A 27,561-nucleotide genomic window follows, 5' to 3' on the forward strand; every position below is an offset into this window, starting at 1 on the left:
AGCTATGGCATTGAATAATTGAACTAAAAATCATGTAAGCAAAACAAAACCCCAAAACCCCCAAACCACACCAATATGGGAGGTCTAGTTCTTCTAAGCTCCTTGACACTTAGAGCTGCTGTAGGTAGCTTTTATAAAGAAATCGCCTTTGTGCAAAAAGTATTTTTTTTAAACTTCCTTGAGGGGGGGAATCGCATGTCTTACATGAGAATGCTGTGCTGCTACCTGGCTCCATGAAAACGAGAAGGGTCCAGACACATTATAGCCAATTTTAGAAGGCAGAGCAGACACACCTTCGCTTATTTTTCTGTGACTCTCTCGCTCCCGGTCCCCAAGCCTTTGGATATACACATCACTAGATTCCCAAGAGTCAGGAGGTGGGAGTGGGGAGTTTCAATACAGAATATAGCTCTTGACATCATTTTGGTCTGACCAAGAAAAAGAAAGGAAGAGAAGAAAGAGGAGAGAGGAGGATAAAGACGGGAAGAAGGAAAAGGGAGAGGGGTCAAGAAAGAAAGGAAACAAAAAAGGGAAGGGACAGAACAAAACAAATAGGAAAGGAAGGAAGCTGGGATGGAGGGAGGAGAAGGAGAGCGAAAGAAGAATGTGAGAAGAGAATCATTTTGGTCTCAGGTTGACCAGGGAGAGCAACAGAACCTTCATCAGCACTACACATTCTCGAAGAGGCGATGCATTGTTTTCTTGAAAGCCCCGACGCTAAGCAATTCCAAGAATGTTTGGCAAAGCCCTTTTGGGAAGGGTGAGGTGGGGGGGCTTTCTCGCACGCACGCACACCCGGCCCCCACACACGATGTGACAGGGTTCGGGAGACCTAGCGGAAACCTTCAGGTCACCCAGGGAACTGCTCCTCTCGCTCGTCCTGTGGCGGGGGGGACGGGAGGGGGGGGTGAGAGCGCCGAGACGCGCGGGGCGCGGAGATGTGCAAGTGGCGAAGCTTGACCGCGCGCAGGCGGGAGCAGCCGCCCAACTCCCGGCGCGGGATCCGCTGAGAGGCCACGGTGAGTCCCTCCGGGTGCGGGTCCGAGGGATGCCCGGTTCCCCCTCGCTCCTCCGGCCCGGGCCGCCGCGGGGCCGGAACCTCCCCCGAGTCCGGCCTCGCTCGGCGCAGCCGCCGCCCGCCGCCCGCCGCCCGGAGCCCGCGCCGCTCGGGGCGCGCTGGGGCGGACGCACGGACCGACCGGCGCTCGGCGGGGCTCCCCACGCCCGGCCCCGCGCGCTCATTGGTCGGGATGTGTCTGCTCAGCAGCCTCCAACTTCTCCCGAATCCCACTGGTGAGTCCTGGGAGAGCGAGCCCGCACCTGGGAGCTGGGGAGAAGGGTCCGAAGGGCGCGAGAGCACGGGCGGTGGGAGCCGGTGGGACGGGCACGGGGTGGGCACAGCCGACCGAGGGCAGCGGCCGCCCGGGAGGCGCACGGAGCAGGGGCAGCGGCTCGGCTCCGGCGCAATTGAGCGCCCGGGACCCCGCGGCCGTGGGCGAGGGAGGCGTGCCCTGGGAAGGTGCCGCATCTGGGACTCGAAGAGTGAGGGAAGGGGGCGAAGAGGGTGACCTGGAGGAGGGGTCTGCGAGTGATGTGGGGTCGAGTCTTCGGGTTCATTTCCACAGCTCCCTGCAGCCTCTGCCTCGGGGAGTTATGTTTGGTTGCCGGGATCAGCGCTACCAAATTGCAGGGGGTCTGATATGGGGGCTGGGAATTTGCCATTCCGCTGTACAGACACGGATTTTTTTTTTTTTTAAGCAAGGTTTGTTTTCATTTTGGTTTCTATCGGATTTTCTCATTTGTAACTCACTTTTCTGTTTTTACTTTTCCTAACCTGAAGATCCTTTCATTGCCCTAGCTCTTCATCTTGCCTTAACCTTAGCTTGCTATTATATAATTTATGCTGATAGCGTGCTTAAATCACAGAGGGTTGGTTGGCGGGAGCAGGGGGGAGTTCCTGGGTAGGTGAAAGTTTTCTTACCTCATTGGCCTCAGTGTATTTGTATTATTCGAAAATAAGGGTAATTGCAACCAAACGTTCCTCTTTAGCCACTTGATTGAGTCTGTTCCTCCCCCATAGGTGATGCAAATGGTAATTTTATTAAACTGGAAAGTAGTACCTGACGTGCAGTGTCAGCATTGGGGAGCTGCCAGTCGGCAGGCCGGCTTTGGAGGCTTGCAGAGTCTTCACTCTTGCATTATTTCTGGGCCCCAGCACTTACAAAAATTTGTCCGGTACTTTCTTGAACTCGCTGCTGTGACTTCTGTTGAATAGCTGCACAGCATATGGGAGTGATGTGGTTGTTACTTCGTGTCCAGACCCCGGGAACACCTATGCAGTAATGTCCTGGGAAAAAAGGAGATGGTTTCTCTCTTGACCTGTCTCTTCAGCCTCCGCAGCTACAGCCTAAATATGCAACCTGTCTCTCCTGCTTCCTGTGCCTCAGTTTCCATAACACAAGATTGTTTTAATAGTGTACCCTCAGGGACTTGCAGAAATGCTAATGTGGGAAAGTGCTGTGAAGATGAAAATCGCTTTGGTTTATAGACTTCCCTTTAACAAAGCAGTTATCCTGTAGGTTGATTTGACTCTATTCTCAACTGGTGTAAGAATTGCTGCTTTATATTGCTTTGGAATGCTGTTTCTACTTAAGCAAAATAATCATTCTTTTGGTAATGTTATTTAGCTGAAGTTGGCAGATTTCTTGTTGGGTTAGATCTCCTAATTCTCTGTTCTCTCCTCTGGAAGTGTCTCCTTTTTGGTTGAAACTTTCTGACCGTATCTCCAATTGAGATGTACTGTTTTAAACATGTAGGTATTTTGGGGTGGGGGGCATATCCTGCTTTATATGGAACTATAAGTATCAACTTTATAATTTTTTTGTATCCTTTTGCCCTCTTCCCTCCCTTCTCTAAAATGGGGTTGGGTGTTGTTGACTTGAATATTCCGTATCTAGGGGGTTGGTGATTCATCTTGGTGTTCAAGATTCTGGCTCCTGTTTTCTTATAGGAACATAGTGAATCCACCAGAAGTGTCTGGAAATGAATGGCAAAGTTAACCAGGAAGTTAAACTTGTATCATTTCTCCTTTCCTCAGTGCTGTTCAAAATTGCTACTTAGGAGCAAAAGACAAAAAAAAAAAAAAAAAAAAAGCGTGTTTACAAGAGGGGCAGATGGAGGGTTTGCAGGTGATTCAAAGATGATATTCTTTTGATGCAGGTAAAAGGGCTAACAGCTGTAGTCACTGCCTTTATTTCCCTGTAACAATTTCTGCAGTCTTAGGTGCAGAACCATCAAAAGCCCAGCTGCCTCTGTACCCCAGTCTCAAGGGTAAGGAGAAGAAGTGAGGGAAAAGTAACCTAGATGGGAGAAAGACATGCCTGCCTACCAGTTTTCTGAAGTTGGAAGCCTGGTGGAGCCAAAGAGCACCTTTAATTTAACCCTGTGGCTACCCTGGTTCCTGGCCCTAAGTTTTACTACAGAAACTGATTGTTGTTTCTCAGAGAGAACTAAAATGAGAAGTGGATCAGGGTGCCTGGGTGGCTCAGTTGGTTGGGCGACCGACTTCGGCTCAGGTCATGATCTCAAAGTTTGTGGGTTCGAGCCCCATGTTGGGCTCTGTGCTGACAGCTCAGTGCCTGGAGCTTATTTCAGATTTTGTGTCTCCCCCTCTCTCTGCTCCTCCCCTGCTCATGCTCCCTGTCTCTCGGTCTCTCAATAATAAATAAATGTTAAAAAAAATTTTTTTTTAATGAGAAGTGGATCGTATTATTTCAGGGCAACTTGGCTAGATTGTCTTCTGAAATATTAGAGCAGGAAGACAAATGCTCATGAAAGGCAAATGTGATTAATATTCAGATGCTGTTTACGCCACTCTTGAATTCTTCTGGGGAAACTGGGAAAATTATTCTTTTTATTGTTTACCTCTCTGAATGGTGTCCAAGTATTAAATTTGGTCCCATCTTTTCTTTCCCCAATCACCATCCATATTAAAACTCCAAGGGCCACGATCAATGCAATTCCATATCATAACCCCAGGGTCTGTGAGACTAAACCAACATGAGTTACATAACCATTAAGTAAGACATTTTAACATTCAGGTACATTACATCCCACTTTTATTGAGCAGACACAGTTTTCATGGTCTAATAAAATATTTTTATTTGATAGTCTGTCCTTGGTTATAGCCTCCTGTAATCAAGAGGACAGCGTGCTTAAGACTTTGTATCCAGAACTCTAAAGTCCAGCTGTGGTTCACTTATTAATAACTCACTGGGGAGATTAAATTCCTAGCTATCAGTGGGATCTCCCAGTCCACACTTCAAATGTAGAATCCATTTTCTACTTTATCCTGTGCCTCAGTTTCCACAAAACATACCATCAGGCAAATTGTGGGTGTTCAACAAAGATCTTTAAGAGTATTTCTGAGGAGTCACTTCATCTAGGAACTAAGTTATATGCTTAATTTGTATAAAGTTATAAACAGCTAATCTGTTAGTTTATGATGCCCTTTTCTACAGTCATGCAGAAAAATTGAAGTTGGAGCTTTGGTGGATGGTCAATAAAGAACCACGAGGGCTCTAAAAGAAACCTAATGAAATTTAATATTTAGGCTTTCATCCCCTTAACTTCCCTCCCCCTTCCAAAAACTTCTGCAATAAGATCTAAAATAGCTTTTATTGTGTGATGATATGATATATTTTTATTTCAAACAGTGACCAAATGTGTTCTCTGTAAAAAACATTTACTAGTTTTGTAGTGGGGAAAGTTCCCTGAGTTTTATGTGCCTCGGTTTCCTAAAGTATAGAATTGGAATATTAATACCCACCTTACAAAGATTAAAATAATCCGCACAGGTAAAGCACTAAGAACTAGTGACTGACACATGGGAAGCACTCAATAAATGTCAGCTATTATTAGAAGTATTAATATTAATTTAAATATAAGTTAAGTAAGTATCTTAACAATTGCTACCCTGACCTGCAAGGAGAGTTTTTTAATGCATATATTTTTTTCTTCTTCAGTCGCACGAAGAAACAGTGATTAACAGCTATCTCTGGGTGTAAACCACTGACTTTTGGTTCACTGAGTGACCATCAGAATGTTGTCTAACCAGTTAATAGATACCCACATCAGCAGTAGCTGTAATTTTGAGCTTGTAAAAATAAAAGTTGTTTTTAAGACTAAAAATAAGGGGTGCCTGGGTGGCTCAGTCGGTTAAGCGTCCGACTGCGGTTCAGGTCATGATCTCGCAGTTCGTGAGTTCGAGCCCCGCGTCAGGCTCTGAGCTGTGCTGACAGCCTGCTTCAGATTCCGTGTCTCCCTCTCTCTCTGCCTCTCCCCTGCTCATGCTCTGTCCCTGTCTGTCTCAAAAATAAATAAAACATTAAAAAAAAAGACTAAAAATAAGCTATCACAAGTGTTTGTTCCTTTTTGTTTTTATCTGTATTCATGTTTCAAATTACTGCTTAGTCAAAACCTCAAAGTATTAGTCATTGATTTCCATGCTTATGAAGGAAACCATTGGAGCAAGATATAAAATTCACCTTTGACGTTGTCCAAAGTTCAGAAGGGTGAGTTTAAAACTTTGCTTTATGATGGTACAGCAATTATTTGCTTATGAACTGCCATAGGAATCTTATGTGAGTATTTAGCTAAGTCTTCTTGTCTAATTTTGTTTGGATCTTTACTGTTATTTAAAAAAAAATTGTGACTGGTCATGTCAAATTCATTGGCTCTATACTCTGTTTTCAGAATCAAAATTCTGACTTTCAACAACAGCAGAACTTGATTTCTTACTTAAAGTGAGTTAGTCATTTACTTTTATCTAGCCACATTAGCATTTGGAAAGTTGTACATACATTTTCTCTTCTTTTTGTCTATATATTAGTTTGTTGTTGGTAGTATTTAAAGACTTAACAAAAATTTTTTTTTCCAGATTTTAGGTGATGGGCAAATCAGAAAGTCAGATGGATATAACTGATATCAACACTCCAAGGCCAAAGAAACAACGATGGACCTCACTGGAGATCAGTCTCTCCGTCCTTGTCCTGCTCCTTACCATCATCGCCGTGACGATGATCGCACTCTATGCAACCTATGATGGTGAGTGACTCCCACACCTGTGCACACAAAAATGCACAAGAGAGTGAAATCTTCATCTTACACCTTTTTTGTCTACCAAGCGAATGTGTTATGGAGAGAGATACTTAAGGATGGTGGTATAAAGATTTCGTCATAAAATGTAACATCAATATGTCGAAACAGTTAACTCTGACTAAAATACAATGTCTTTTATGTTTGAGCTAAGTTATTAATTGCCAAGTATATTTAGTGCACTCATGCTTATTTTATAAGGATTCTAGTGTATAATTTTATTTGATTAAAGTATACACCATTTTGTGGCCAGCTTCAATTAGTGAAATTTGTTGTGTCATTGAAATTCTAAAGGGCTTCACAGGAATCTAAGAGGTCTAATTTGAGTCTTAGCAGTTTTCACAATAAGGATTAGAAAAGATTGGTTCCTTAATAGGGGGAAAAAAAAGATTACCGTACTAAAACAACTGATTATTTCAATTTAGTAGATCTAGGGCTTAGTGAGTAGCGATGATACAATAAATTGGTTTTTTTCATAATAAAGTCTTTAAATTTAGGATTTACCTATTTTATTTCTCTATGTTCTTTCTAACTATTGGCAATGACATACAATACTCAGGTTTTAGTTCTTGCTTTAAGGAATTTATTATTTAATTGGCAGTTTTTAAAAGAACAGAATATAGGGAGAAATTACAAACCCGCATTGCAGATATTTATGCATATTCCCTTCTTTTTCTAGATGGCATTTGCAAGTCGTCAGACTGCATAAAATCAGGTAAGAAGATGGTTTTCAAATGGAATAGTTTTGCAAGTAACGTATTAACATTTAAAAATCAAATGCTAATAGACAAATATCTCTATATTTCCTTCGTGTATACTTTCATTTATTATAGATCATTTATTTATAGTCAAGGAAAATCCAAAAGTACTTAAGTACTAGATTGATTAGCTAGTTTATTCTAAAAAAGAATTTGCTCTTTCCAGCTCTGGATTGTGTGGTAAGGGTGATAGAGGACTGTATCTCTAGCTTCCTGGAGTTTGCCAGGTAGTTGGAGAAAGACAACACACTGAAATGGCGAGAGCATCATATCATCATGTTGACTTCTCTATGCAGGTGATCAGAGGGGCATGAACTAAGAAGGGAGTGTTGTGTGGTCCGTAAAGCCAGTTGGAGAAGAGAGATTTGGGAGGGGCCTTGATATGGGCTAAGGGTTAGAAGTACAGGTATAAAAGAGGGAATTCCAAGTAAGGACAGAGAATAGGAATCAATCATGTTGTTGAGAAACAGTGAATATATAGGCTTGATAGATAGGGCCACGTGATGGAGAGCTTTGGAAATGTATGTGTTAGCTTTGATGTTGTAATGAAGGAGAAACGGATATTTTCCAGGACAGATCATTCAGTAAGGCAAAGCCGAAATTTGATTCTGGGAGTGCGGGGTTGGGTAGGTTCAGTGAAAAGTGATGAGCCAGAGAGGGTGGGCAGGTAGGGACTGCTGCTGTAATGGAGGGGTGCCTTGAGGAGCAGCTTAGAGTGGTATGAGAGAGCCCTGTGACCACATGAATGGAGAATTCGATGACTCAGTGTAACAGTATTGCTAAATGAAGAATATGAATGATCTGAAAATAATGCCAAGTTTTGGGGCACCTGGGTGGCTCAGTCAGGTAAGCGTCCGACTCTTGGTTTTGGCTTGGGTCATGATCTCACGGTTTGTAAGTTTGAGCCCCACATCAGCTCTGCACTGATGGTACGGAGCCAACTTGGGATTCTCTCTCTCTCTGCCCCTCCCGTGCCCTGTAAATAAATAAATAAACTTTAAAAAAAGAAAAAAAGAAAATGATCTGATCCCAAGTTTTAAAATCTACGGGACTCAGGAAAATGGTAACCATGTGCACAGAAATAGAGAGGTTTGGAGGTAAATTTGTTTAAGGGAGAGATGTGATTAATATGGATTTGGACAGGTTGGGTCTAAGCCAGGGGTTATGCACAAGTGGGTATAGACGGCAAGAAGGTAGAGATGGAATGTAGGAAGATCTCTCGTGTGGGTCATTTGGGATCTGTCCAGGAGCAATAGGTGAAGCCTTGTGGGGTATTTGGGTTCTTAAAAGGAGATGAGCTACAAGGGCTGAACTTAAGAGGACATCAAGAGTTAGAGTACAAGGAAAAGAAAAGTCAGAGAAGGGAACCGAGGAAGTGTGTGGAGTTATAAGCTGTCACATCAATTAGAGAGTGGTGAAAAAGAGGAGAGCATTTGACAAGAAGAAGGTGGTAGCTGGGTGCAACAGCCTGGGATATGAACACTATTTACCTCCTGTCTCCTTTGTCAGGAGACTCTAGACCTCTTTTCTAATGTTCACATGTCTTCTAGGAAATAACCTGTCCCAAATGATTTTGAACCATTTCCTATTAGATGGTTTTATCTGGGTTTTTGTTATGCATTGACCTTTGCAAAATAATGATGAGAAAATATCTTGGGATTTTAGGTGATAGTTTAATGTTCTGAATGTTTGCCCTTTGCTCTTCTGTATATTACTTTTTGTTTTTGTTTTTGTTTTGTTTTGTTTTTTTTTTTTTTTAATTTTTTTTTTCAACGTTTTTTATTTATTTTTGGGACAGAGAGAGACATAGCATGAACGGGGGAGAGGCAGAGAGAGAGGGAGACACAGAATCGGAAACAGGCTCCAGGCTCCGAGCCATCAGCCCAGAGCCCGACACGGGGCTCGAACTCACGGACCGCGAGATCGTGACCTGGCTGAAGTCGGATGCTTAACCGACTGCGCCACCCAGGCGCCCTGTATATTACTTTTTGATGTTTTTATTGCTGTAGTTGCTCTGGATCTCATGTGCACTGACAGGACACCTGAGATATGATGTGGGTGACTGGAGGGAGGCCTGATTGGGACATTAGCCACTGGTTGCTCAACATACTAACAGTCACTTGCCCACCCAAGGGCTTTCCAGAAACAAAAGAAGTTTCTTTATTTCCCAGAAAATGGCTGCACAGATCCCTTGGCTGGGAGATGTCCAGGGGCACTGTGCCAGAGTTGGTATGTGCCCAAGTTGTCAAAGTTATCATTTGCTCATCCCCCACTTTTCTTTTATTATATGCTCATTCTTATCTTGTTTTGAGAAACTCCCACTTATATATTGACCTCTAATTGTCTCCAAGTTTCTCTGTCCTTAATACACTTGACATGTCTTCTAAGTCTCTTAATCTCTAGGTTCTCTTTCACACTTAGTCTCTCATTCTCTTTCTCTTTAATTTTAATTTAATACAAAGAAATGGAATTAAAAAAAAATGTTTTAATGTTCGTTTTTGAGAGACAGATAGACTCGAGTGGGAGAGGGGCAGAGAGAGGGAGACACAGAATCCAAAGCAGGCTCCAGGCTCTGAGCTGTCAGCATAGAGCCTGACATGGGGCTCAAACCCATGAACCGCGAGATCATGACCTGAGCTGAAGTCAGATGCTTAACTGGCTGAGCTACCTGGGTACCATGAAGAAATGGAATTTTTTAACTAGGCACACATAGAGAGGCTGGGCAGGCTCATCTAGTGGTACCTACCCCCAATTAGCAATGTGATATCTGGAATCTGGAATCTTAGGTGTGATTTACTGCTTAGGGAGTGGACTTTGGCTTTTTTTTTTCTTAAAGTGGTGTTTGGGAAATCTCAATTCATTAAGACATATTTAACATGTATCCTTTCATTGTAGCTTAGAAACCATACCAAATGTAAAACACCTTATAGAATTGTACCTTGGCAGGGAAATATATACAATGGAAATAGTGTCAGTGGTAAACAAAGTTGCTGAATAACTGTGATCTTCTTTATTTGGCTGTGTTTGTTTACAAGCTGTTAAAATACTTTCATATTGCTAGTTACTGTTCTTCCTGGGGGGAAAAATGAAGATGAAACTCACCCTTATGGGTACAGTATTCACACTCGTGCCCACTTACACACCCACAGTTCCCTGCTTGTTAGTCAACCTTTTCTGCCATAAAAGATACAACTACTGTTTTTAGCAGCTCAAATTGGGGCACCTGGGTGGCTCAGTTGGTTAAGCATCTGACTCTTGATTTCGGCTCACGGTTTCGTGAGCTGGAGCCCCATGTGGGTTCTGTGCTGACAGCACGGAGCCTGCTTGAGATTCTCTCTCTTTCTCTACCCCTCCCCCACTCGCAGTCTTTGTCTGTCTCAAAATAAATAAACTTAAAAAAAGTTGCTGCAAATTAACAAAATTCTAGGGGAATTCTTAGGCAGAAAAAAGTATTAAAGAAAAATGAATGAGCAGTGAATGGAAAGGAAAAGAAACATGGGGAAAAAAAACATGTTGAAAAGAATATAAGGTCTCCTACCAACAATTTCTAGATTGCTTTAAAAAGACTAGGAGAGGAGTGCCTGGGTGACTCAGTTGGTTAAACGTCCAACTTCAGTTCAGGTCATGATCTCACGGTTCATGGGTTTGAGCCCCGTGTCAGGCTTTGTTCTGACAGCTCAGAGCGTGTAGCCTGCTTTAGATTCTGTGTGTGTCTCTCTCTCTGCTCCTCCCCCACTCACACTCTGTGTCTCTCTCTCTCTCTCTCTCAAAAATAAATAAACATTGAAAAAATTTTTAAAAAAATGACTGGGAGAGGGGCTCCTGGGTGGCTCAGTCGGTTAAATGTCTGACTCTTGATTTTGGCTTAGATCATGATCTCATGGTTCATGACCTTGAGTCCAGCGTCGGGATCTGTGTTGATAACATGGAGCCTTCTTGGGATTCTCTCTCTCCCTCTCTCTCTCTACCCCTCCCCCTGCTTGAAATCTCTGTTTCTCTCAAAATAAATAAATAAGCATTAAAATAGATACATACAAAGACTGGGAGAATTCAACCCTGAGCACAGAGATTTATAAGAATTGGAAAAGTAGGTATTGAGAGCCAAGGTGCTTACTTTACGTAAAAGTTGGTTCTAACATGTCTTTCTCTTGATAGATGAGGATGTCATAGCAAGTGTACTTCTCTGATCCTTTCAAGTCAAGGGATTGATATCAGGTCATACGAAGGCAAAAATGTAGATCATCTTGAAATCTGTTTGGTGTTAGGTACTTTAAATCTGAGAATCTATGAGTTTTAATATTTATAACATACATAAATTATGTTTATAATACATACTTAAAGATAATTTACATGTATATGAAATGCACCAGTATGAAAGATTATACCAACCTAAAATAAAAGAAACACTACTTAACAAATAACAAGTTAAGGTAGTGTTCAAAACCCTACTATTAAAGCATGAGTAATGTTATTCATCTCTTATTTACTATATAAGATTGTCAAAACATGGAGTTATAGACCTTGCTTGTGATTTCTCAAACTTCTCCATATACATCTAAATCCTGAAACTGGTTTCCATTGTATTGTAACCTCAGTAGCTCGGAAGATTTCAAGGAATCACATGCTTTAAATCATGGTTTCTCAGCTTCATCACTGTTGCCATTTTGGCCTGGATAATTCTTTGTCAGGGTGAGGAGGCCGTCCTGTGCATTATAAGATGTTTAGCAACATCCCTGACCTCTTACCCACTAGATGTCTAGTACCATTCCCTTCCCAACTTGTAACAACCAAAAAATGTCTCCAGATACTGCCATTGTCCCCTTGGGACATCAGAGCCACCTCCAATTAGGTACCACTGGCTTGAATGATCTCAAGAGATCATCCAGTGCTTTTCCCATTGTGGTAGGTGGAATAATGCCTCCCTAAAGATATCCACTTCCTATCCCTGGATCCTGAGAATATATTACCTTATATGGTGGTGGGGGGGAAGGACTTTGCAAATTTAACTTAAGAATCTTGAAATGGGGAGATTATCCTGAATTATTTGGATGGATTTATGTAATCATAAGCATGCTTATAAGGGGAAGGGAGCAGAAGGGTAGAATCAGAGAAAGGGATATGACCAAAGCAGTGCAGAAAGCAGAGGTTGGAATGATACAGCCCCAAGCCAAGAAATGTGTGCTGCCTCGAGAAGCTGGGAGGGGAAAGGAACGGTTCTCTTTACAGCATCCAGACAGAGTACAGTGCTGGCAACCCTTCTTGGGACTGTATGACAGGAAATTTGTGCTGCTTTAAGCCATTAAGTTTGTGGTAATTTGTTATAGCAGTGAGACGGAACTTCTAATACACCCTCCATCATTCCTTTATTTTCAGACTATTGGTAAGGAATTAAAATATGCACATACATACATGCACAAGCGTTTCCCACCAAGCTGCTGCTTTATTACTAAATGGAGGTGTGTGATATAGAGTATGGGGAAGGAATATTAAATAGATTTACAGGGGAGTATAATAATAGAATATAGGAGAATTAGAATAGAATAGAATAGGATAGAATAGAATAGAATAGAATAGAATAGAATAGAATAGAAAGAGACGATAATAAAGTAATAATAGTTAACACTGAAGAGTTATTTGTCTGACACTATTATGCAGTTTATATGTATCAGTACGTTTGATTCTTACAATGACCCTGTGAGGTAGGTACCATTATATCTTATTTTTATAAATGAACAAACTTGGCCTGGGATGCCAGCCCAGGTAGCCTGATTCTGGAGCTCGTAATGGTGACCATTCCTCTGTGTTGCCTCGAAGGAGACTAGGAGTCTATCAAACTTTTAATACCCAATGTCTTTACATTGTATGAAAGCAGATTGGCTCCCCTCCTGCTAGAACCTAATGCTAAGAGGCATAAGATGACTCTCGGAGAGTTGAAATAATTAAATCCAGACTGAGAAGGAGGAGAACAAATATCTCTCCACTCCAGAAAACAGCTATTTTACTGAGAACAGTGAGCAGCTTCATCAGTGATTTTAGTACATCAAATACAACTGCAACTGAGTGGTCTTAAAGAAGCAAATATTAACAGTGTTGTCTTAGACTCTTTGGGGGATGGAGAAGCCAAGTTAAGATACATGAGCAATACATTGCACAAGAGAGAGAGAAAGACTGTACAATTGTGCAGGTTGTATACTGCATAATCATGGTAGCCCGAGAGACACCGAGAGACAGGTTCATGGAGCATCAAGCCTTGGATAAAATCTCTCAGAACTATTCATTTCCTTTCCTTTAAATCTCTACTCACCAAGCAAACTTTTTTTTTCCTACCAAGCAAACTTTTGATAAGTACTTAATTATTAATAGAAGGAAAGGAGGCATTCTGTTCACTTGAAAGATATATTCAGCATGATGAGATAATGTATTCATATTCAGAGTATGAACCTTCAAATTTCTGCTCATTTTTGTAAGGGTCAGATTCTGGTAATGCCCTAGGTGAAGTATCTTGGCACCAACTGGCCTTTTCCTGGCAGCAACAGGAAAAGGTCTCTCACTGTTGGCCACGGTCTCTCCTTTCTTGCCTGTTAACACCCCATGAAGCCTCCATGAAGAAAAATGGCACAACTAGATAAGTACAAGAAAGACTGCAGACTGACTCTTCAGGGCTCCCGGGTGTGTAGCAACCTTTTGGAGTAGGAGATGAGGCTATTTTATTATGTAATTAAGTTTGAGAAAAATCCTTCGGGCCAGCAGGTATCTTAGGAGAAAGCTGGCTGAGACACACCTTTGTTCATGTAAATGTGGCATGTGGCAGTTTGCTTTGGGCAGCTTTCCCGACACCATTCTCCCGACTATTGTGTAGCAATACTTCCTTGAAAATTTCCCCGGTCAAAATTAGCATCTGTCAATCAAGTCCTTTCCAAGAAGGGAATCAATTATGTGATAAAAACAAACATATGTAACATATTTTTCTTACCTTCTAGGTAGAATTTAAGCAGTGGTACACCATTATTTTATTTTTTTTCCTTAATGCATGGCCAAGGTATGGAAAACATAGATAAGTTGAATGAAATGGTTAAAGGGAAGGAAATTTAGCAATGCCTGGTAAGCTTATTTGGAATCCTAAGGTTTGTTTCACAGCTGTGAACATCACCTATATATAAAGGAGAGTGGATATAAACTCTGCTTTGGCTAGGACGAGGCCTCTGGCTTTACACTCACTTAACATTGCAGAGTGAGAGGTATGGCTGTAGTTCAAGGGTCTTGCTTTGTTCTGTTCCTTAGCAAACTGTGGGGTGGCAAGTGCTTTCCAATAAGCCTTTGATATAATATGAAGATCAAGTTGATGATATTAGTAGATTATTTAAGGGAAATTGAAAAATAGAGAATTAAAAATTCATAAGGGGACAGTTCCCAAACCCTTGAATCCTGAAAGATTTCATTCTCTCCGATTGTTCAGAAAAGGAGATACAGTTGGGGGGGGTGGGGAGGAACTAGTTTTTATCCTATGACTGACTGACTGAAAACCAGGATATATTCTCTCTGTTCAACATACCCTCACCTTATAACCATATAACCATCAGAAAGGCTGTAATAAATAAATAAATAAATAAATAAATAAATAAATAAATAAATAAAGGCGCCCAGGTGGTTCAGTTGATTAGGCATCCAACTCTTGGTACCAGCTCAGGTCATGATCTCACAGTTTGTGGGATTGAGCCCCGCATTGGGCTCAATGCTAACAGCATGGAACCTGTTTGGGATTCTCTTCCCTCACTTTCTGCCCCTCTCCCGCTCACTCATACTTGCTTGCGTGGGCTCTCTCTCTCTCTCTCTCTCTCAAAATAAATAAATAAACACTAAAAAAAAAAAAAGAGTATCAAGTGTTAGTGAGGATATAGAGACTGGAGACATCAAACATTGTTGGTGGGAATGGAAAAATACCTCAGTACTTCCCAGGTGGATATCTAAAAACCAATTGGGAAAGCATTTGGCGATTTTCATAAAAAGTTAAACATACTCTTTGCATATGACCAGCAATTTCATACCTAGGTATTTCCCTAAAAGACATGAAAGCACATGTCCTCACAAGAATTTCTCTGTGATTGTTCATTATGGTATTATTCATAATAGCCAAAACATGGAAACAACCCAAATGTCTATCAACAGGTAAATGAACAAAATAAGGTATAGCTATAAACGGGAATACAACACAGCAATAAAAAGGAACAAACTATGACACATGCAACGGTATGCATGAACCTCAGACATTGTTAAGTGAAATAAACCAGACACGAAAACGTGCATATTATACAATTCCACTTACATGAAATTTTCAGAGAAGGCAAAATTAAAGAGGCAGAAGGCAGAACAGCTATTGCCTGGGGCTGGGAGTGGGGCAGGAATTGCAGCACATGGGCCCTAGGGAGGCTTTTGGGTAATGGACACATTCTAAAGTTGGATTACAGTGATGGTTTTGTGCAACTGGATAATTTATTAAAAAGTGTTGGTTGAATTTTATGGTATGCAAATTGTAACTTAATAAAGCCATCGACAGACAAAACAAAACCACCCTCGTCCCTTTTTTTTATCTCTCCAGTGTCCATCTATAAATCATTATATTTTTTAACATTGCTTTTAATTTATTTATTTTTGAGAGAGAGAGAGAGAGAGACAGAGCACGAGCAGGGGAGGGGCAGAGAGAGGGAGACACAGAATCTGAAGCAGGCTCCGGGCTCTGAGCTGTCAGCACAGAGCCCAACGTGGGGCTTGAAACCACGAACTGTGAGATCATGACCTGACCCAAAGTCAGACGCTTAACCTACCGAGCCACCCAGGTGCCTCTAAGTAATTATATTTTGATCTTCTGCTTGCTATTAAGTGTTAAATCCCATTTTTGCAATTAAAAATGATTACATTTCCTTTTAAGTGTCTACCAAATCTTCACTAAATAACTCAAGCTTCTCAGTTTGAGTATCGATTATTGGATTGTGTTAGGCTAATATTGATGAAAGTCTATGGAAACAGAAAATCAAGTAGGAAGTTAAAATTCAAAATTGGACATTGGAAACATTGTTTGTATGCACCGGGAGTTTAGCTTTCAGAGGGTGTCAGAGATGCATGTGATATCATAGGGCAAGGTAGGCCAGCCATTTCTGAAACAAAGTCAGAATATGGGGTCTACCGCAGAGCAGTTTGCTTTTGGAAATAATCCTGCTCTTGGAAAAAATGTGTTGGTTTCACATATGGGTTCTGTGAAATGTGTCCTGTTTCACCTTGACTGCTAGTAAGTCAAGAGTCAAATTTGTTTTCACCTTGTAATTATAAGACCTCTTTGTATACCATTTGATTCATTAGCATTATTCCTATCCTCTTTTTTCTTTCTCATCCAGTGTATATGAGTTAATTTATGTATCCCTGTAAGGCCAATTTGAATTCATTTCAATAGGTTAATAATTGGATGAATAGAACATAGACAAATTCCAGCAGTAGATATGTGTAGAAGAAAGACTGTTAAATAGTAAGCTTTATTTCAAAGAGATACAAGTGTTATGAATAATTAAGGCACAATCTTTTGAAAGATTACTGCTCCTTTTTCCACTAAGCCAACTTAGCATGGGAGAGCAAAGATACAAGTTTTGGCCACATCCTGTGTTGTTAGCATGTGATCTTAATTAAGTCAGTTTAGCTTTCTGCATTTTATTTTCCTTATCTACAAAATTGGAATTACAGTGTCTCATTTTACAGAGAAACAGCAAAGACTAATAATGATAGCCCATTTCACATGACACATCCTTCATGGAGATGCACCGTAGGTATAATGCACGGATATATTCCATTTAATGTGTTTTGTTCATGCAAGTTGCAGATGCCCTGTTTAGCCTATTTATTGAGAACCAAAAAGCAGTCAACATATTTTTAAAGATGAAAGCGTGGTCAAAAGAGAGGGAAGGAGAGAGAGAGAGAGAGAGAGAGAGAGAATGTTCTATATAGTCTATATATTCTATATAGTTCAATATAGTCTATTTGGTCTATAATTTGTCATCCCTTATTAACATTTTCCTTGACTTCTGTGCTCTTTCGTAGCACAAGGTATGACAGGTCCGCCTGTGAATAAGTTAAAGTCTGCACAATCAGAAATGGGCACTTAGATCCACATTTCCTATAGAACAAAACTTACCATCAGGCACACTGATTTGAATCCATAGTTACTCCATGCTTGCCCTTGCACACTCTCTCTGTTATCCCTTCCCTCGCCACTCACTGACCCCAAAAGTAAATAAACCAGAGACCTGTGGCAATAAGAATAACTAGATCCTTGCTGTTCAAAGTGGGGCCCACAGACTGGCAGCATCAGCATCGACATCAGCTGGGAAACTTGCAAAAGTGCAAATTCTCAGGCCCCACCTCAGACCTGTTGAATCTGCAGCTGCATTTTTAATGTAGTCCCCAGGAGAATAGTGTGCACAATAAAGTCTGAGAAGTGCTGAAGAATAGTGATTCTCAGCTACGGCTGCTTATTGGGATAATTTGGGAAGCTTTTAAAATATACCCATGCCAAACCATCTCTCCTCCCTGACACACAAAGTTCTTGTTCCTTCAATGGAGTGGTCTCTGTTAGGGGTCAGAAGAAAAGCATTTTAAGTATATCAGTTGACATTAAGGTATATAGGAATTACCTGGATGTTTGCATTTTTAAAAAGAAGTATAAATGTTAACCAAATAATTGCTTTAACAGGTGCAGTTTCAGGCTGTGCTACCCACTGAAAACTCAGTTAGAGTGGGTGAGGCACTGGCCTTTTTATCTGCTAGTAATGGAGAAGTTGAACCTGGAATGTCCTCCTGAATTTCCCTGGAAAAATGTGGACAGGGATGTCTTCACAGAGAACAAGACAACTTCTTTCCTCATCCATCCATTCATTTGTTTATCCATGCCTCTGTTCGTTTATTGATTTTTTTCCAAAAACATTAAGTGGGCACCATCTAAATGCTGAGCCTTGTCCTAGACACTCAGGACCATGAACTCAGATAACCCCTGTCGTCAGGAAAGTGGTAGTCCAGTCAGCATGACAGACCAATAAACTAAATAACCATATGGTGTGGGTAAGTGCTATGACAGAAGTAAGCAGACTGTGCTGTAGGCACTCTGAGAAAGGAACACCAGAACCAGATAAGTCATGGGAATGGGCAGCTCGAGTGACTGTGATGGGGCCAGGAACTCATTATCAAGAGGAAATGTCACCCACTAAGTTCTGAAGAATAGTCAGAGACTGCCAGACCAGTGGAGCAGAGAACAGCATGTGCATAGGCTAGATGCAGCATGCAAGCAAAGAATGAGTTGAGTTTAGGACCTGCACATGATTCATGATGACTGGAAAAATGCACCAGGCTAGCAAGACATGATATTGGAAAAATTAATTGGGGTAGTTCATATACTACATGGGTTGTAATTCCTCCTAAAGTTTATGGAAAATAAATAAATACGTTTTAGGGAGGATCTGAAGGATTTTAAGCAGAGGTTTGCCTGCTATGTAGCTCACACCTGGTGAGGTGGAGGAAGAGATTTACCCATACACACAAGGGAATAACATTTCTGCATCCCAAGTGTGAGGGATAGCTTGACAATATTGAGGAACTGAAGGAATAGCTGTAGGGCTAAGGCACAGAGGGTGCGTATGAGAATGTGAAAGTGGGGATGAGGAGGGGAAATGTTGAGTGTTAGCACAGAGATGAGCAGGAGCTGGATCATGTGGACCATGGTAAAGTTACCTGGATGTTATCAGGATGTTACCTTTAACTAATAGCCCAGAGAAGTTATGGAAGGAAGGGTTTCAAATGAAGCATGACTTGATCAGAACTGTAACTAAAGAATGGCTGTGGGCAGGAAACTAGGCTACTGCCCACTTATCTGGGATGAGAACTAATGGTTGCCTGGGTTTGACTGGTAACAGGTTGGAGAGAATGGATAGATTTTAACATGCAGTGAAAAGTCTCTTTTGAGACAGTGTAGATTGGAGATACTCATAAGTCTTCCATGTGGCAAAGTCAGGGTTGGATATAAGGATTCAGGAACCGTCAGCATACAGAGGGTGTGGTTGAGATTTCCCAGGAAGGAAATGAAGACTTCCAAAAGGGATAGAAGGGGAGGAGTCAGGGAGGTAAATGGAAAACCAGGGAAGTGTAAAATCACCAAACCATAAGGAAGAGAGTATGTTAAAAAGTAAGATTGTTGGAGTTTACTGCAGCTGAGAGGTTGATAAGAAATGGGAGCACAGAGGAAGAAGTTGAAGTTTCAGGTGGAAAGTGGGAAAATTGCTAAGTCTAGTTCCTGGGGACATAAGAGAGGATATATCCAGGGAAAAGGTGGTAGGACTCCCAAGACAGAGGAGAGCCCCCTCTTCCTCTCTTACCGGGGGAGGAGGCAACAATGGCTTGAATACAAGTATGGTTGGAGGCTGGGAAGGATAGGAAGGTGTGTTGGTTATCATCCAGTTACTTCAGTTTTCCCTGTGAAGTAAGAAGCAAAGTCTGATGCTGGGCCTGAGCTGGCAGAGAAAGTGAGAGTATCAGAGGCTGAAAAGGGGCAGTGTATAGAGGGGAAGGGAAGGCCAGCCAGGGCCATGTATGCAGAAAGACTGTGCACAGGATTGATAACCCTGTTGGAGCTTAAGACCATTATTTGAAATGGCATTAACCCAGGTAGTTTTGGGATTTTCCAGCACCAAGGATAATATCTTCAACAGATATTGAGCACTACACTGGTTGCTGAGGATGTAGAAGTGTTTAACACAAAGTCCAGGCTCACAAGAAGCTCACAATAAAAAAGGAGACAGTCAATGAATCAATGTGTAAAATATATTGCTTTTTGATGTTTATTTTTGAGGGAGAGCACAAATGGGGCAGGGGCAGAGAGAGGGGAGGGTACAGAGGATCTAAAGTAGGCTGTGCACTGACAGCAGAGGGCCCGATGTGGGGCTTGAACTCATGAACTGTGAGATCATGACCTGAGCCAAAGTCAGGCTCTTAACTGACTGAGCCACCCAGGTGGGCCTAAAATACACTACTAAATATCTTAGCCTATAGTTGGAGGGGAAAAGAAGGCAGCTGGATAGATTCAGGGTAGGCTTATTTGCAGGGAGCAAGGGAATGAAATACTGTGATGAGATGTTGGTTTAAATGATGGCACTAAGAATGTAGGCTGGATAGAAGATAAACACAAAGGGAAAATAGAGTAGGTGCAAGGTGAGTTCTCAGTGAAGTTCAAAAGCAGGTATAGAGGGAATAAACAAATGAAAAACCTTCTAAGGATCAGAAGGTCGGTACATAGGTTAGTCAAGTCTAAGATTTCAAAGGTAGAACTGTTCTGGGTAATGGCAACCTCAGGATGTTACCATCAAAATGCATGTACTGATGTGGAGTGGAGGTGAAGGTCATGACAGTTCAGAAAGTTCAGAAATTCTAGAGCTGGAGAGTAGCAGAGGTGGTCCCTAAAGTCCCTGATGTTACCTGGGAAGATGGCAGAACTTTCATGGAAGGGAAGACTGAGCAAGGGGTTAATATTTAATAAACAGTGAAGAATGTCCAGACAGTTAAAGAGGTAAGGTAGTTGATGCTGGAATGATCAACTGGCAGAAGCCTAAACAAGCAGTGTGAAGAGAAATGATTTGGATGCTACCTGTAGTGATAATAGAAGGCTAGTTTTGTCTCTCAGTGTCTCAGAGTGCCAGAAGGCCAGGGAGCTTCAGGGGAAGGCTTTCCGATTAAAGCAGAGAGCTGGTGGCTGCACTCTATAAGGCTTAGAGCTTAATACTGAAATACTTAATTTAATACTTAAATACTTAAAATGCTCTCCTGTTTCACATCCCACACCCTTATCATTCCTTCTCCAGAGAAAAGTTTGCGGGAGATACCCTTCCTAATGGAGGTAAATGCTGACAGCAATGAGATTCTAGAGTCTTAGGATGTGCCACCAGAGCTAGAAATTAGTTCACGCCGGTTAGGGCTTTTGGCTCACGTGCTGTCATATGTAATTATATAATTCAAGTGGGTAAACAGCAACCAGCAAGAGGTAATGGTGGAGGACCACCCGTCTGGCATGTTGTTGTTGAACTCCATTTGACGGAATCACTAATGAATTCATTCTATTTATCTTTTCACTAGCCTAGGTAGAAGAGTCATAGTGAATCAGTGAGTTCTTACCTTAAAACAAAATGTTTGTTTAAACGTTTCTCAGAGACACGATCTTCCTTCAAAATTAAAAAAAAAAACAAAAAAAAAACAAAGTGGAATTGTCACATTTTATTTATTTATTTTTATTTTTTTAAGTTTATTTATTTTGAAAGACAGAGACAGAGAGAACAGGAGAGGGGCAGAGAGAGAGGAGAAAGATAATTCCAAGCAGGCTCCACGCTGTCAGCGCAGAGCCACATATAGGACTTGAACTCACGAACCATGAGCTCATGACCTGAACCAAGATCGAGAGTCAGATGCTAACCTGACTGAGCCACCCAGACGCCTTGGAATTGTCACATTTTAGAAATAAAAATATCTTTTTGAATTTTAATTAATTAATTAATTTATTTTTATTTATTTCTTTAAAGATTTTGTTTTTAAGTGATTTCTACACTCAAACTTACAACCCTGAGGTCAAGAGTAGCATGCTCTACCGACTGAGCCAGCCAGGCACCCCAAAATATCTTTTTTAGAAACTTCAGTCGGCAGGAGTCTAACAAGTAGTAGGACCTTAGCTGTGAACCTGAGAAAAGGGATTTGGTCCACAGCACAGACCAGATGATTGGGAAGTCAAATTGAAATCAGTTAGCAGGCAACCAATAGCCCTCAGTGCGTTTGTTCCTCAGCGCTTTATGCTTAAAGCAGAAAGAAGCAAGCCAACTATAACATGGGGGATATGGCCCAGGCCATCTCTTTAAAAAGTTTCTTTTGTTAATCAAGGCTTTCCTGAACTTCAAAGAAATTCTTATTGAAAGGACTCCCAAATCATTAAAGACTTATAATAAGATGTGCTTGAGGATCCAGTAGTTACTTAAAAATACTCCCAGAAAAGAAAGCTTTTGTTAAATCCATGGGCTTAATTTTCTGGTATAATGAAATTAGCTGAGTGAAATTAGGATATTTTGATACGTCTGCTAGTCTGAAGCTAGATGAATTCATTATCCCCAAATATATGTATATAACAATTAATGATTTCACTAACTTAGATATTGCCAAGAAGCAAAATATTAATAATTGTATTTGTTCAGAGAAATAACTTAATTATATTTGAGTGGATCGAGTGAAAGAAGCAATATATAAAAAGTCATTAACCGAACAGAAAATTTCTCAAAGCCCTGTATACACTATTCTGTAGCAAGGATACATGTTGAGAAGCATGTTGAGAAGAAATGGCACAAGTGAAGCCTTGAAAGTCCTCTTAAACCCCTATCCATGCAAATATGAATCTTTAAAAATTTTTTTAATGTTTATTTATTTTTGAGACAGAGAGAGATAGAGCATGAATGGGGGAGGGTTAGAGAAAGGGAGACACAGAATCCAAAGCAGGCTCCAGGCTCTGAGCGGTCAGCACAGAGCCCGACGCAGGGCTCGAACTCACGGACTGTGAGATCATGACCTGAGCCCAAGTAGGATGCTTAACCGACTGAGCCACCCAGGCGCCCCAATATGAATCTTTTAAAAGAGAATACAAGATAGTAGCAATTATTGCTATGAAACTTGACATGATGTATTTTAACTGCGATAATAAAATTAAAACCGAGAAAAGAGATGAGAAGATTTAAAAAGTTTACAAACTAGTTGGGTTCCACACAGGGTCCCTGTTGTACAGTCAGACCCATTTCAGGCCCAGGCACTCACTAAGGTCATGGTCAGTGGCCCTGGCTCCAAATCTGGTGAGTCTCACGGGTGAGCTGCCTCTGACCTCCGCTCCAGTTGCGTAGGGTCCTACCTTGTCCCTTGGGACCTCACTTCTGGCTCATTCCCCGCTTCTGGAGTCTGACTCTTTCCACTTTTCCTTTCCTGTCTTCTGGGACTGAAACCTAGCTTAGCTCCTAGCCTCATTACCTTTTCCCAGACCTTGCAGAACTTTCTTGGATCAGCACACTGCTGGTTACATCTCCTTTGTTGGAACTGCCTGTGGGTTCCAATCCCGACATTGCTCTTAGCTGGAAGCTTCCTCTGTTGCTGACACTTGTAGTCCATCTAAAATAGGATTCAGTCTCACTGGACTGGCTTGTACTGCTTCTACCTGAGCCCAGGTTATGTACATGACAAACATTTTACATGGAACAAAAATGTTTCTTCCTTTACTGAGGGAGGGACAGGCCACTAATTTTGTACGTCAACACAGAAAGCCAAGGATCCTGCTTTTTCTCTCATACATCAGCTACCATACCTGTTAATTTTAAAAACTTAGGAGGGAGGAATCCATTTTTTGTCCTGTTTATTTAATACAAGAAAATCTAATTATGTGTGAAAAGGTAATTTTTTTTTTCAGATATTGCCTACCTGACTTTAAATGAACAATAAAAGTCCTTTTTTTTTTTTAATTTTTAATTTTATTTTAGAGAAAGAAAAGGAGGGAGAGAGAGAACAGGGGAGCAGGGCAGAGGAAGAGAGCGAGAGAATCTCAAGCAGCTTCCATGTTCAGTGCAGGGCCTATAAAAGTCAGTTTTAAAAATTAATTAATTTTTTAATTAAGTGCAACAATGATTTCTGGAGTAGATTCCTTAATGCCCCTTAGCCATTTAGCCCATCCCCCCTCCCGCAACCCCTCCAGCAGCCCTCTGTTTGTTCTCTATATTTAAGAGTCTTTTATGTTTTGTCCCCCTCCTTGTTTTTATATTATTTTTGCTTTCCTTCCCTTATGTTCATCTGTTTTGTATCTTAAAGTCCTCATATGAGTGAAGTCACATGATATTTGTCTTTCTCTGACTAATTTTGCTTAGCATAATACCCTCTAGTTCCATCCACGTAGTTGCAAATGACAAGATTTCATTCTTTTTTGATTGCCGAGTAATACTGCATATACCACATCTTCTTTATCCATTCTCCATCTGTGGACGTTTGGGCTCTTTCCATACTTTGGCTCTTGTCGATAGCGCTGCTATAAACATGGGGGTACATGTGTCCCTTCAAAATAGCATACCTGCATCCCTTGGATAAATACCTAGTGGTGCAATTGCTGGGTCGTAGGGTAGTTCTATTTTTAATTTTTTAAAATTTTTTGAGGAACTTCCATGCTGTTTTCCAGAGTGACTGCAACAGTTTGCATCCCCAAAAAGTCGTTTTTAATTCAAGCATAGTAACAGGAAAAAGAACCCAGTGTCAAAATATTTTAAGATGCTGATAGAGCACATGTGTGATTTTCAAAGCTTTTAAATAACAGATGGTGATAATTTACAATGAGAAGACATACTTAACTGAGAAGGAAGAATTCTTTTGGAATGACCATTATGGCCTGGTTGTGCAGAGTAGATCCCTTGTTCTGGGTAAAGAGTGTACCTATAATTATTATTGCTTCTGTATTCTGTGGGTTACCTGGAAATATGCTTTGAGTTATTTCTCAGTAATTGCATGTCTCATACTGATATATCATCATTGATGATCCGAGGCCCCATCTCTCATCTAACCATATCATCATACAAATGATGCTACAATATATGAAACTTACAGAGGAGGTCAGCCCACAGCTTAACATCTGTAGTCCACAAGAACTCTGGATTCATGGAGAAGACCCATCTAAGCTAGGGCTCGTGAAAGCATAAGTCCATTTGGCAGGGCATGTGTCCAAGAGATTCTTGAGAACTTTGTGACCAGCCATCAAGGTAGAAAATAAAGGGAAAGCTGTCTCCATGAGATGCTCATGATGAGAACTTACAGGACAAGGCTGGCTGTTTCTTGCAGCCTCAGCAGGAGTAAATCCTCTTTCCCATGATCATATCCCTCCCCTTCACTGGACAGAGTGATAAGGGCCAAGCCCCTGCTTATTAGTTCCCACAAGTCTGCTTCCACCAAAGATAGGAAAAGCTTTGGGAATGTAGGTGCTGAAGCTTTGGGAACATAGCTTTTCATCCTTTATCCATCCTGCATCCCTTCTTCAGAGGTTAGCCTACGTTTTCACACCCATAGACTCTTACACTCCAGTCCTCTTTTGTCAAGGCCATCACCCACCTTCTCCACCTGGAACACAGCTTGGTACCTGACTCAAATATTTGTGGAACAATGAATGAATGAATGAATGAATGAATGAATGAATGAAATGGTCTTCTCTCCACCTTTGCCTAGCTAATTCTTCCTTCATTCCCTACATACCCATAACTTACATCTCACTTATAGTTAGTTGTCCAATGTCTAGTTTTTCCCACTATAGTGAAAGTTTCAACTCTTTCTATCTTATTTATCCTTCTGTCTTCACCACCTAGCAAGGTGCATGGCATGTAGTAAATTGTCCATACATATTGGTTGAGTAAATAAAGTTTTCACTTATGTTTTATGTTTATCCTCAACTTCCTTATCTTGATGTCACAAAACCACTGTTGTTCAGGCAAAGTGATTTGTCAGGGCACCTGATCCACAAATATGGCAGCAAAGAAGTGTTTTCATTCTGGCTTTGTCCTGCTTACGTAAGTCAGGTTTCTCAGTTCTATGTTTCTCTGTCAAGCAACCTAAGTTGAGCCCTTTTCTGTCTGATTCATCTCCTTTGCTAGCGGCAAAGCCAATGACTCTCTTCTCAATTGTTTAATTTACCTTCCTAATTCTACCTTCCTAAGCTAGAATTAGGTCAACAAGGAAACCGTTTCTGGAGGTATTTCAGGGAGAATTTTCAATGAATTTCCTACTCAGGTAAGCATAACCAGCTCTCTAGGACCCAAATCACCACTAGTCTGGCCCTTCTTGTTTGACTCCAGCTTCTCTCTTCTCCATAATCCATTTCCACTCTTGTTTAATGAAGCCCCTGTGCTTTCCTTCTCTTGGATGCCCCAAATTAGCTAAGTGTTGCTGGTTTTCAACCATCATCTCCTCAGGTTCCCTATCCCTGGTCATTTCATTCACAACGTGACCGTTCAGATTCCTGGTCAGCTCACACGTGCAAACACAGGCACATGGAAACACCACATGTGCCTCCTTAGCTCAGGTTGCATATAAAATAAGAGCTTTACTTATCAACTGAATACTGGCTAAATTTAGTGATTGAAAATGAGAACCATGCATGTCTAGATACAGTGACATTATAGGAGTTTATGTGCATTACGAAAGAAATAGTCTCGTTTCAGAGGAAAACCTGCAAGCTTTCTGAGGGCAGGGATGATACCTGTTTATTCAGCCTGGTGTGTTCAGTTCTGAGTACTGTCAGATATCATGGGGATACTCAAAAATACTTGTCAAAATGAGTTGAAAAGTTTTGGAGTCTTTTCATGCCCACAAGGAGAACATTTTTTTGGAAAAGGCAAATGACTTAGCATAATCCTCTGTGTTTTTGATACTATAAAAGAGCTATTCATCAAAAAATATAAACATTTGGAGCCAAACACGACCTCGTGTCCACTAATTGCTTAGTTTGTTATACATACTGCATTGAATAGTGCTCACTAGAAAAGAGCTGTCTTATGATTCCAACATCAGTTTTATAAAAGCACTGATGACCCAGCTCATCTTCCTGCGGTGATCTTTTTGCACCACCCCGTAACCAAAATTGATGCAAAGGCAGAATGTTTTGAGTTATTCTCAGTAATTGCATATTAGTGAAGGTGTCTGGCCATTCTTGCTCAGTACCGTGGTCCAAATTAACAAAATGTTTCAATGGGAGAAACAGGGGTATGTAAGTTCACTGCTTTCTCTTTAGAGACATCCACCAGTGTCCAGGGATCTTGGAATCTACCTGACAGAAGTTCCTGAGAGAACAACCTAGCCTTTCAGTAACCTTCTCTATCTTTCCTCAAAAAGGAGCATTATTATTCATTAACATTATAATGAACCTGCAGCCCTGATAACTTATTTTAAGTGATATATTGTATTTAAATTGCAGTATAATCTCTAATAGCTTTTTGCTAGCAAAGAATCTTTTAGGATTCAAAATGCAAATTGGACCTGGAAAGAAAAATTATTTTTAGACATATGGCACTTTAACTTAACTGTAACACAGTGTCAAGGCTTTGGGTTATTAAAAGAATATGTTTTGGGTTTTGATTTTTGGAGGAATCCCTATTGGAAAATTATTGACTGTCCTCTCTTGGCTGTGAGCCATTCATTTAAATGGACTATAAGATAATGAATTTCACTAATAAGAATTTCACCAATTTGGGGAGAGCCAAAAAAGAATTATTATTGTGTGTCTATTAGACTTGAGATTTCTGTGATTATCTCAACAAATTCTAAAATTCAGGGCCAAATGAGATAAAAAAAAAAATTCATGTAGCTATACTCACATTATAGAGCAATCAAAACCTTAATTTGGCATCAAAACCGCCATCCCCCCCAAAAACTGGTTGCTGTTTAATTTAATTTGGATTTTCTTCCCCTTTCTGTGTAGCTTCTAAAATTTCTTTAATGTTATTTGGTCATGGCAGAATGATACTGTATTAAAAACAACAGCCTAAAATTAAGCCAATGCTCTATCTAAAGTTATCTTGGTCAT

General features: G+C 40.9%; 1 protein-coding gene across 5 annotated transcripts in view; it reads left to right on the forward strand.

The window, feature by feature from the left end:
- Nucleotides 1-906: 906 nt before the first annotated feature.
- MME (membrane metalloendopeptidase) overlaps nucleotides 907-27,561 on the forward strand; it is a 99,090-nt gene continuing 72,435 nt past the window's right edge. Inside the window, exons 1-3 of one of the 5 annotated variants that reach the window (XM_058730279.1) lie at nucleotides 907-1,019; nucleotides 5,939-6,105; nucleotides 6,836-6,871. In XM_058730279.1, coding sequence (XP_058586262.1) covers nucleotides 5,949-6,105; nucleotides 6,836-6,871 — 193 coding nt within the window. In that variant the 5' untranslated portion in view covers nucleotides 907-1,019; nucleotides 5,939-5,948. The other 4 variants (XM_058730281.1, XM_058730282.1, XM_058730283.1 and 1 more) reach the window with 4 other exon arrangements.

Source organism: Neofelis nebulosa, chromosome 5 (genome assembly GCF_028018385.1).
Source record: "Neofelis nebulosa isolate mNeoNeb1 chromosome 5, mNeoNeb1.pri, whole genome shotgun sequence".
Lineage (NCBI taxonomy): Eukaryota > Metazoa > Chordata > Mammalia > Carnivora > Felidae > Neofelis > Neofelis nebulosa.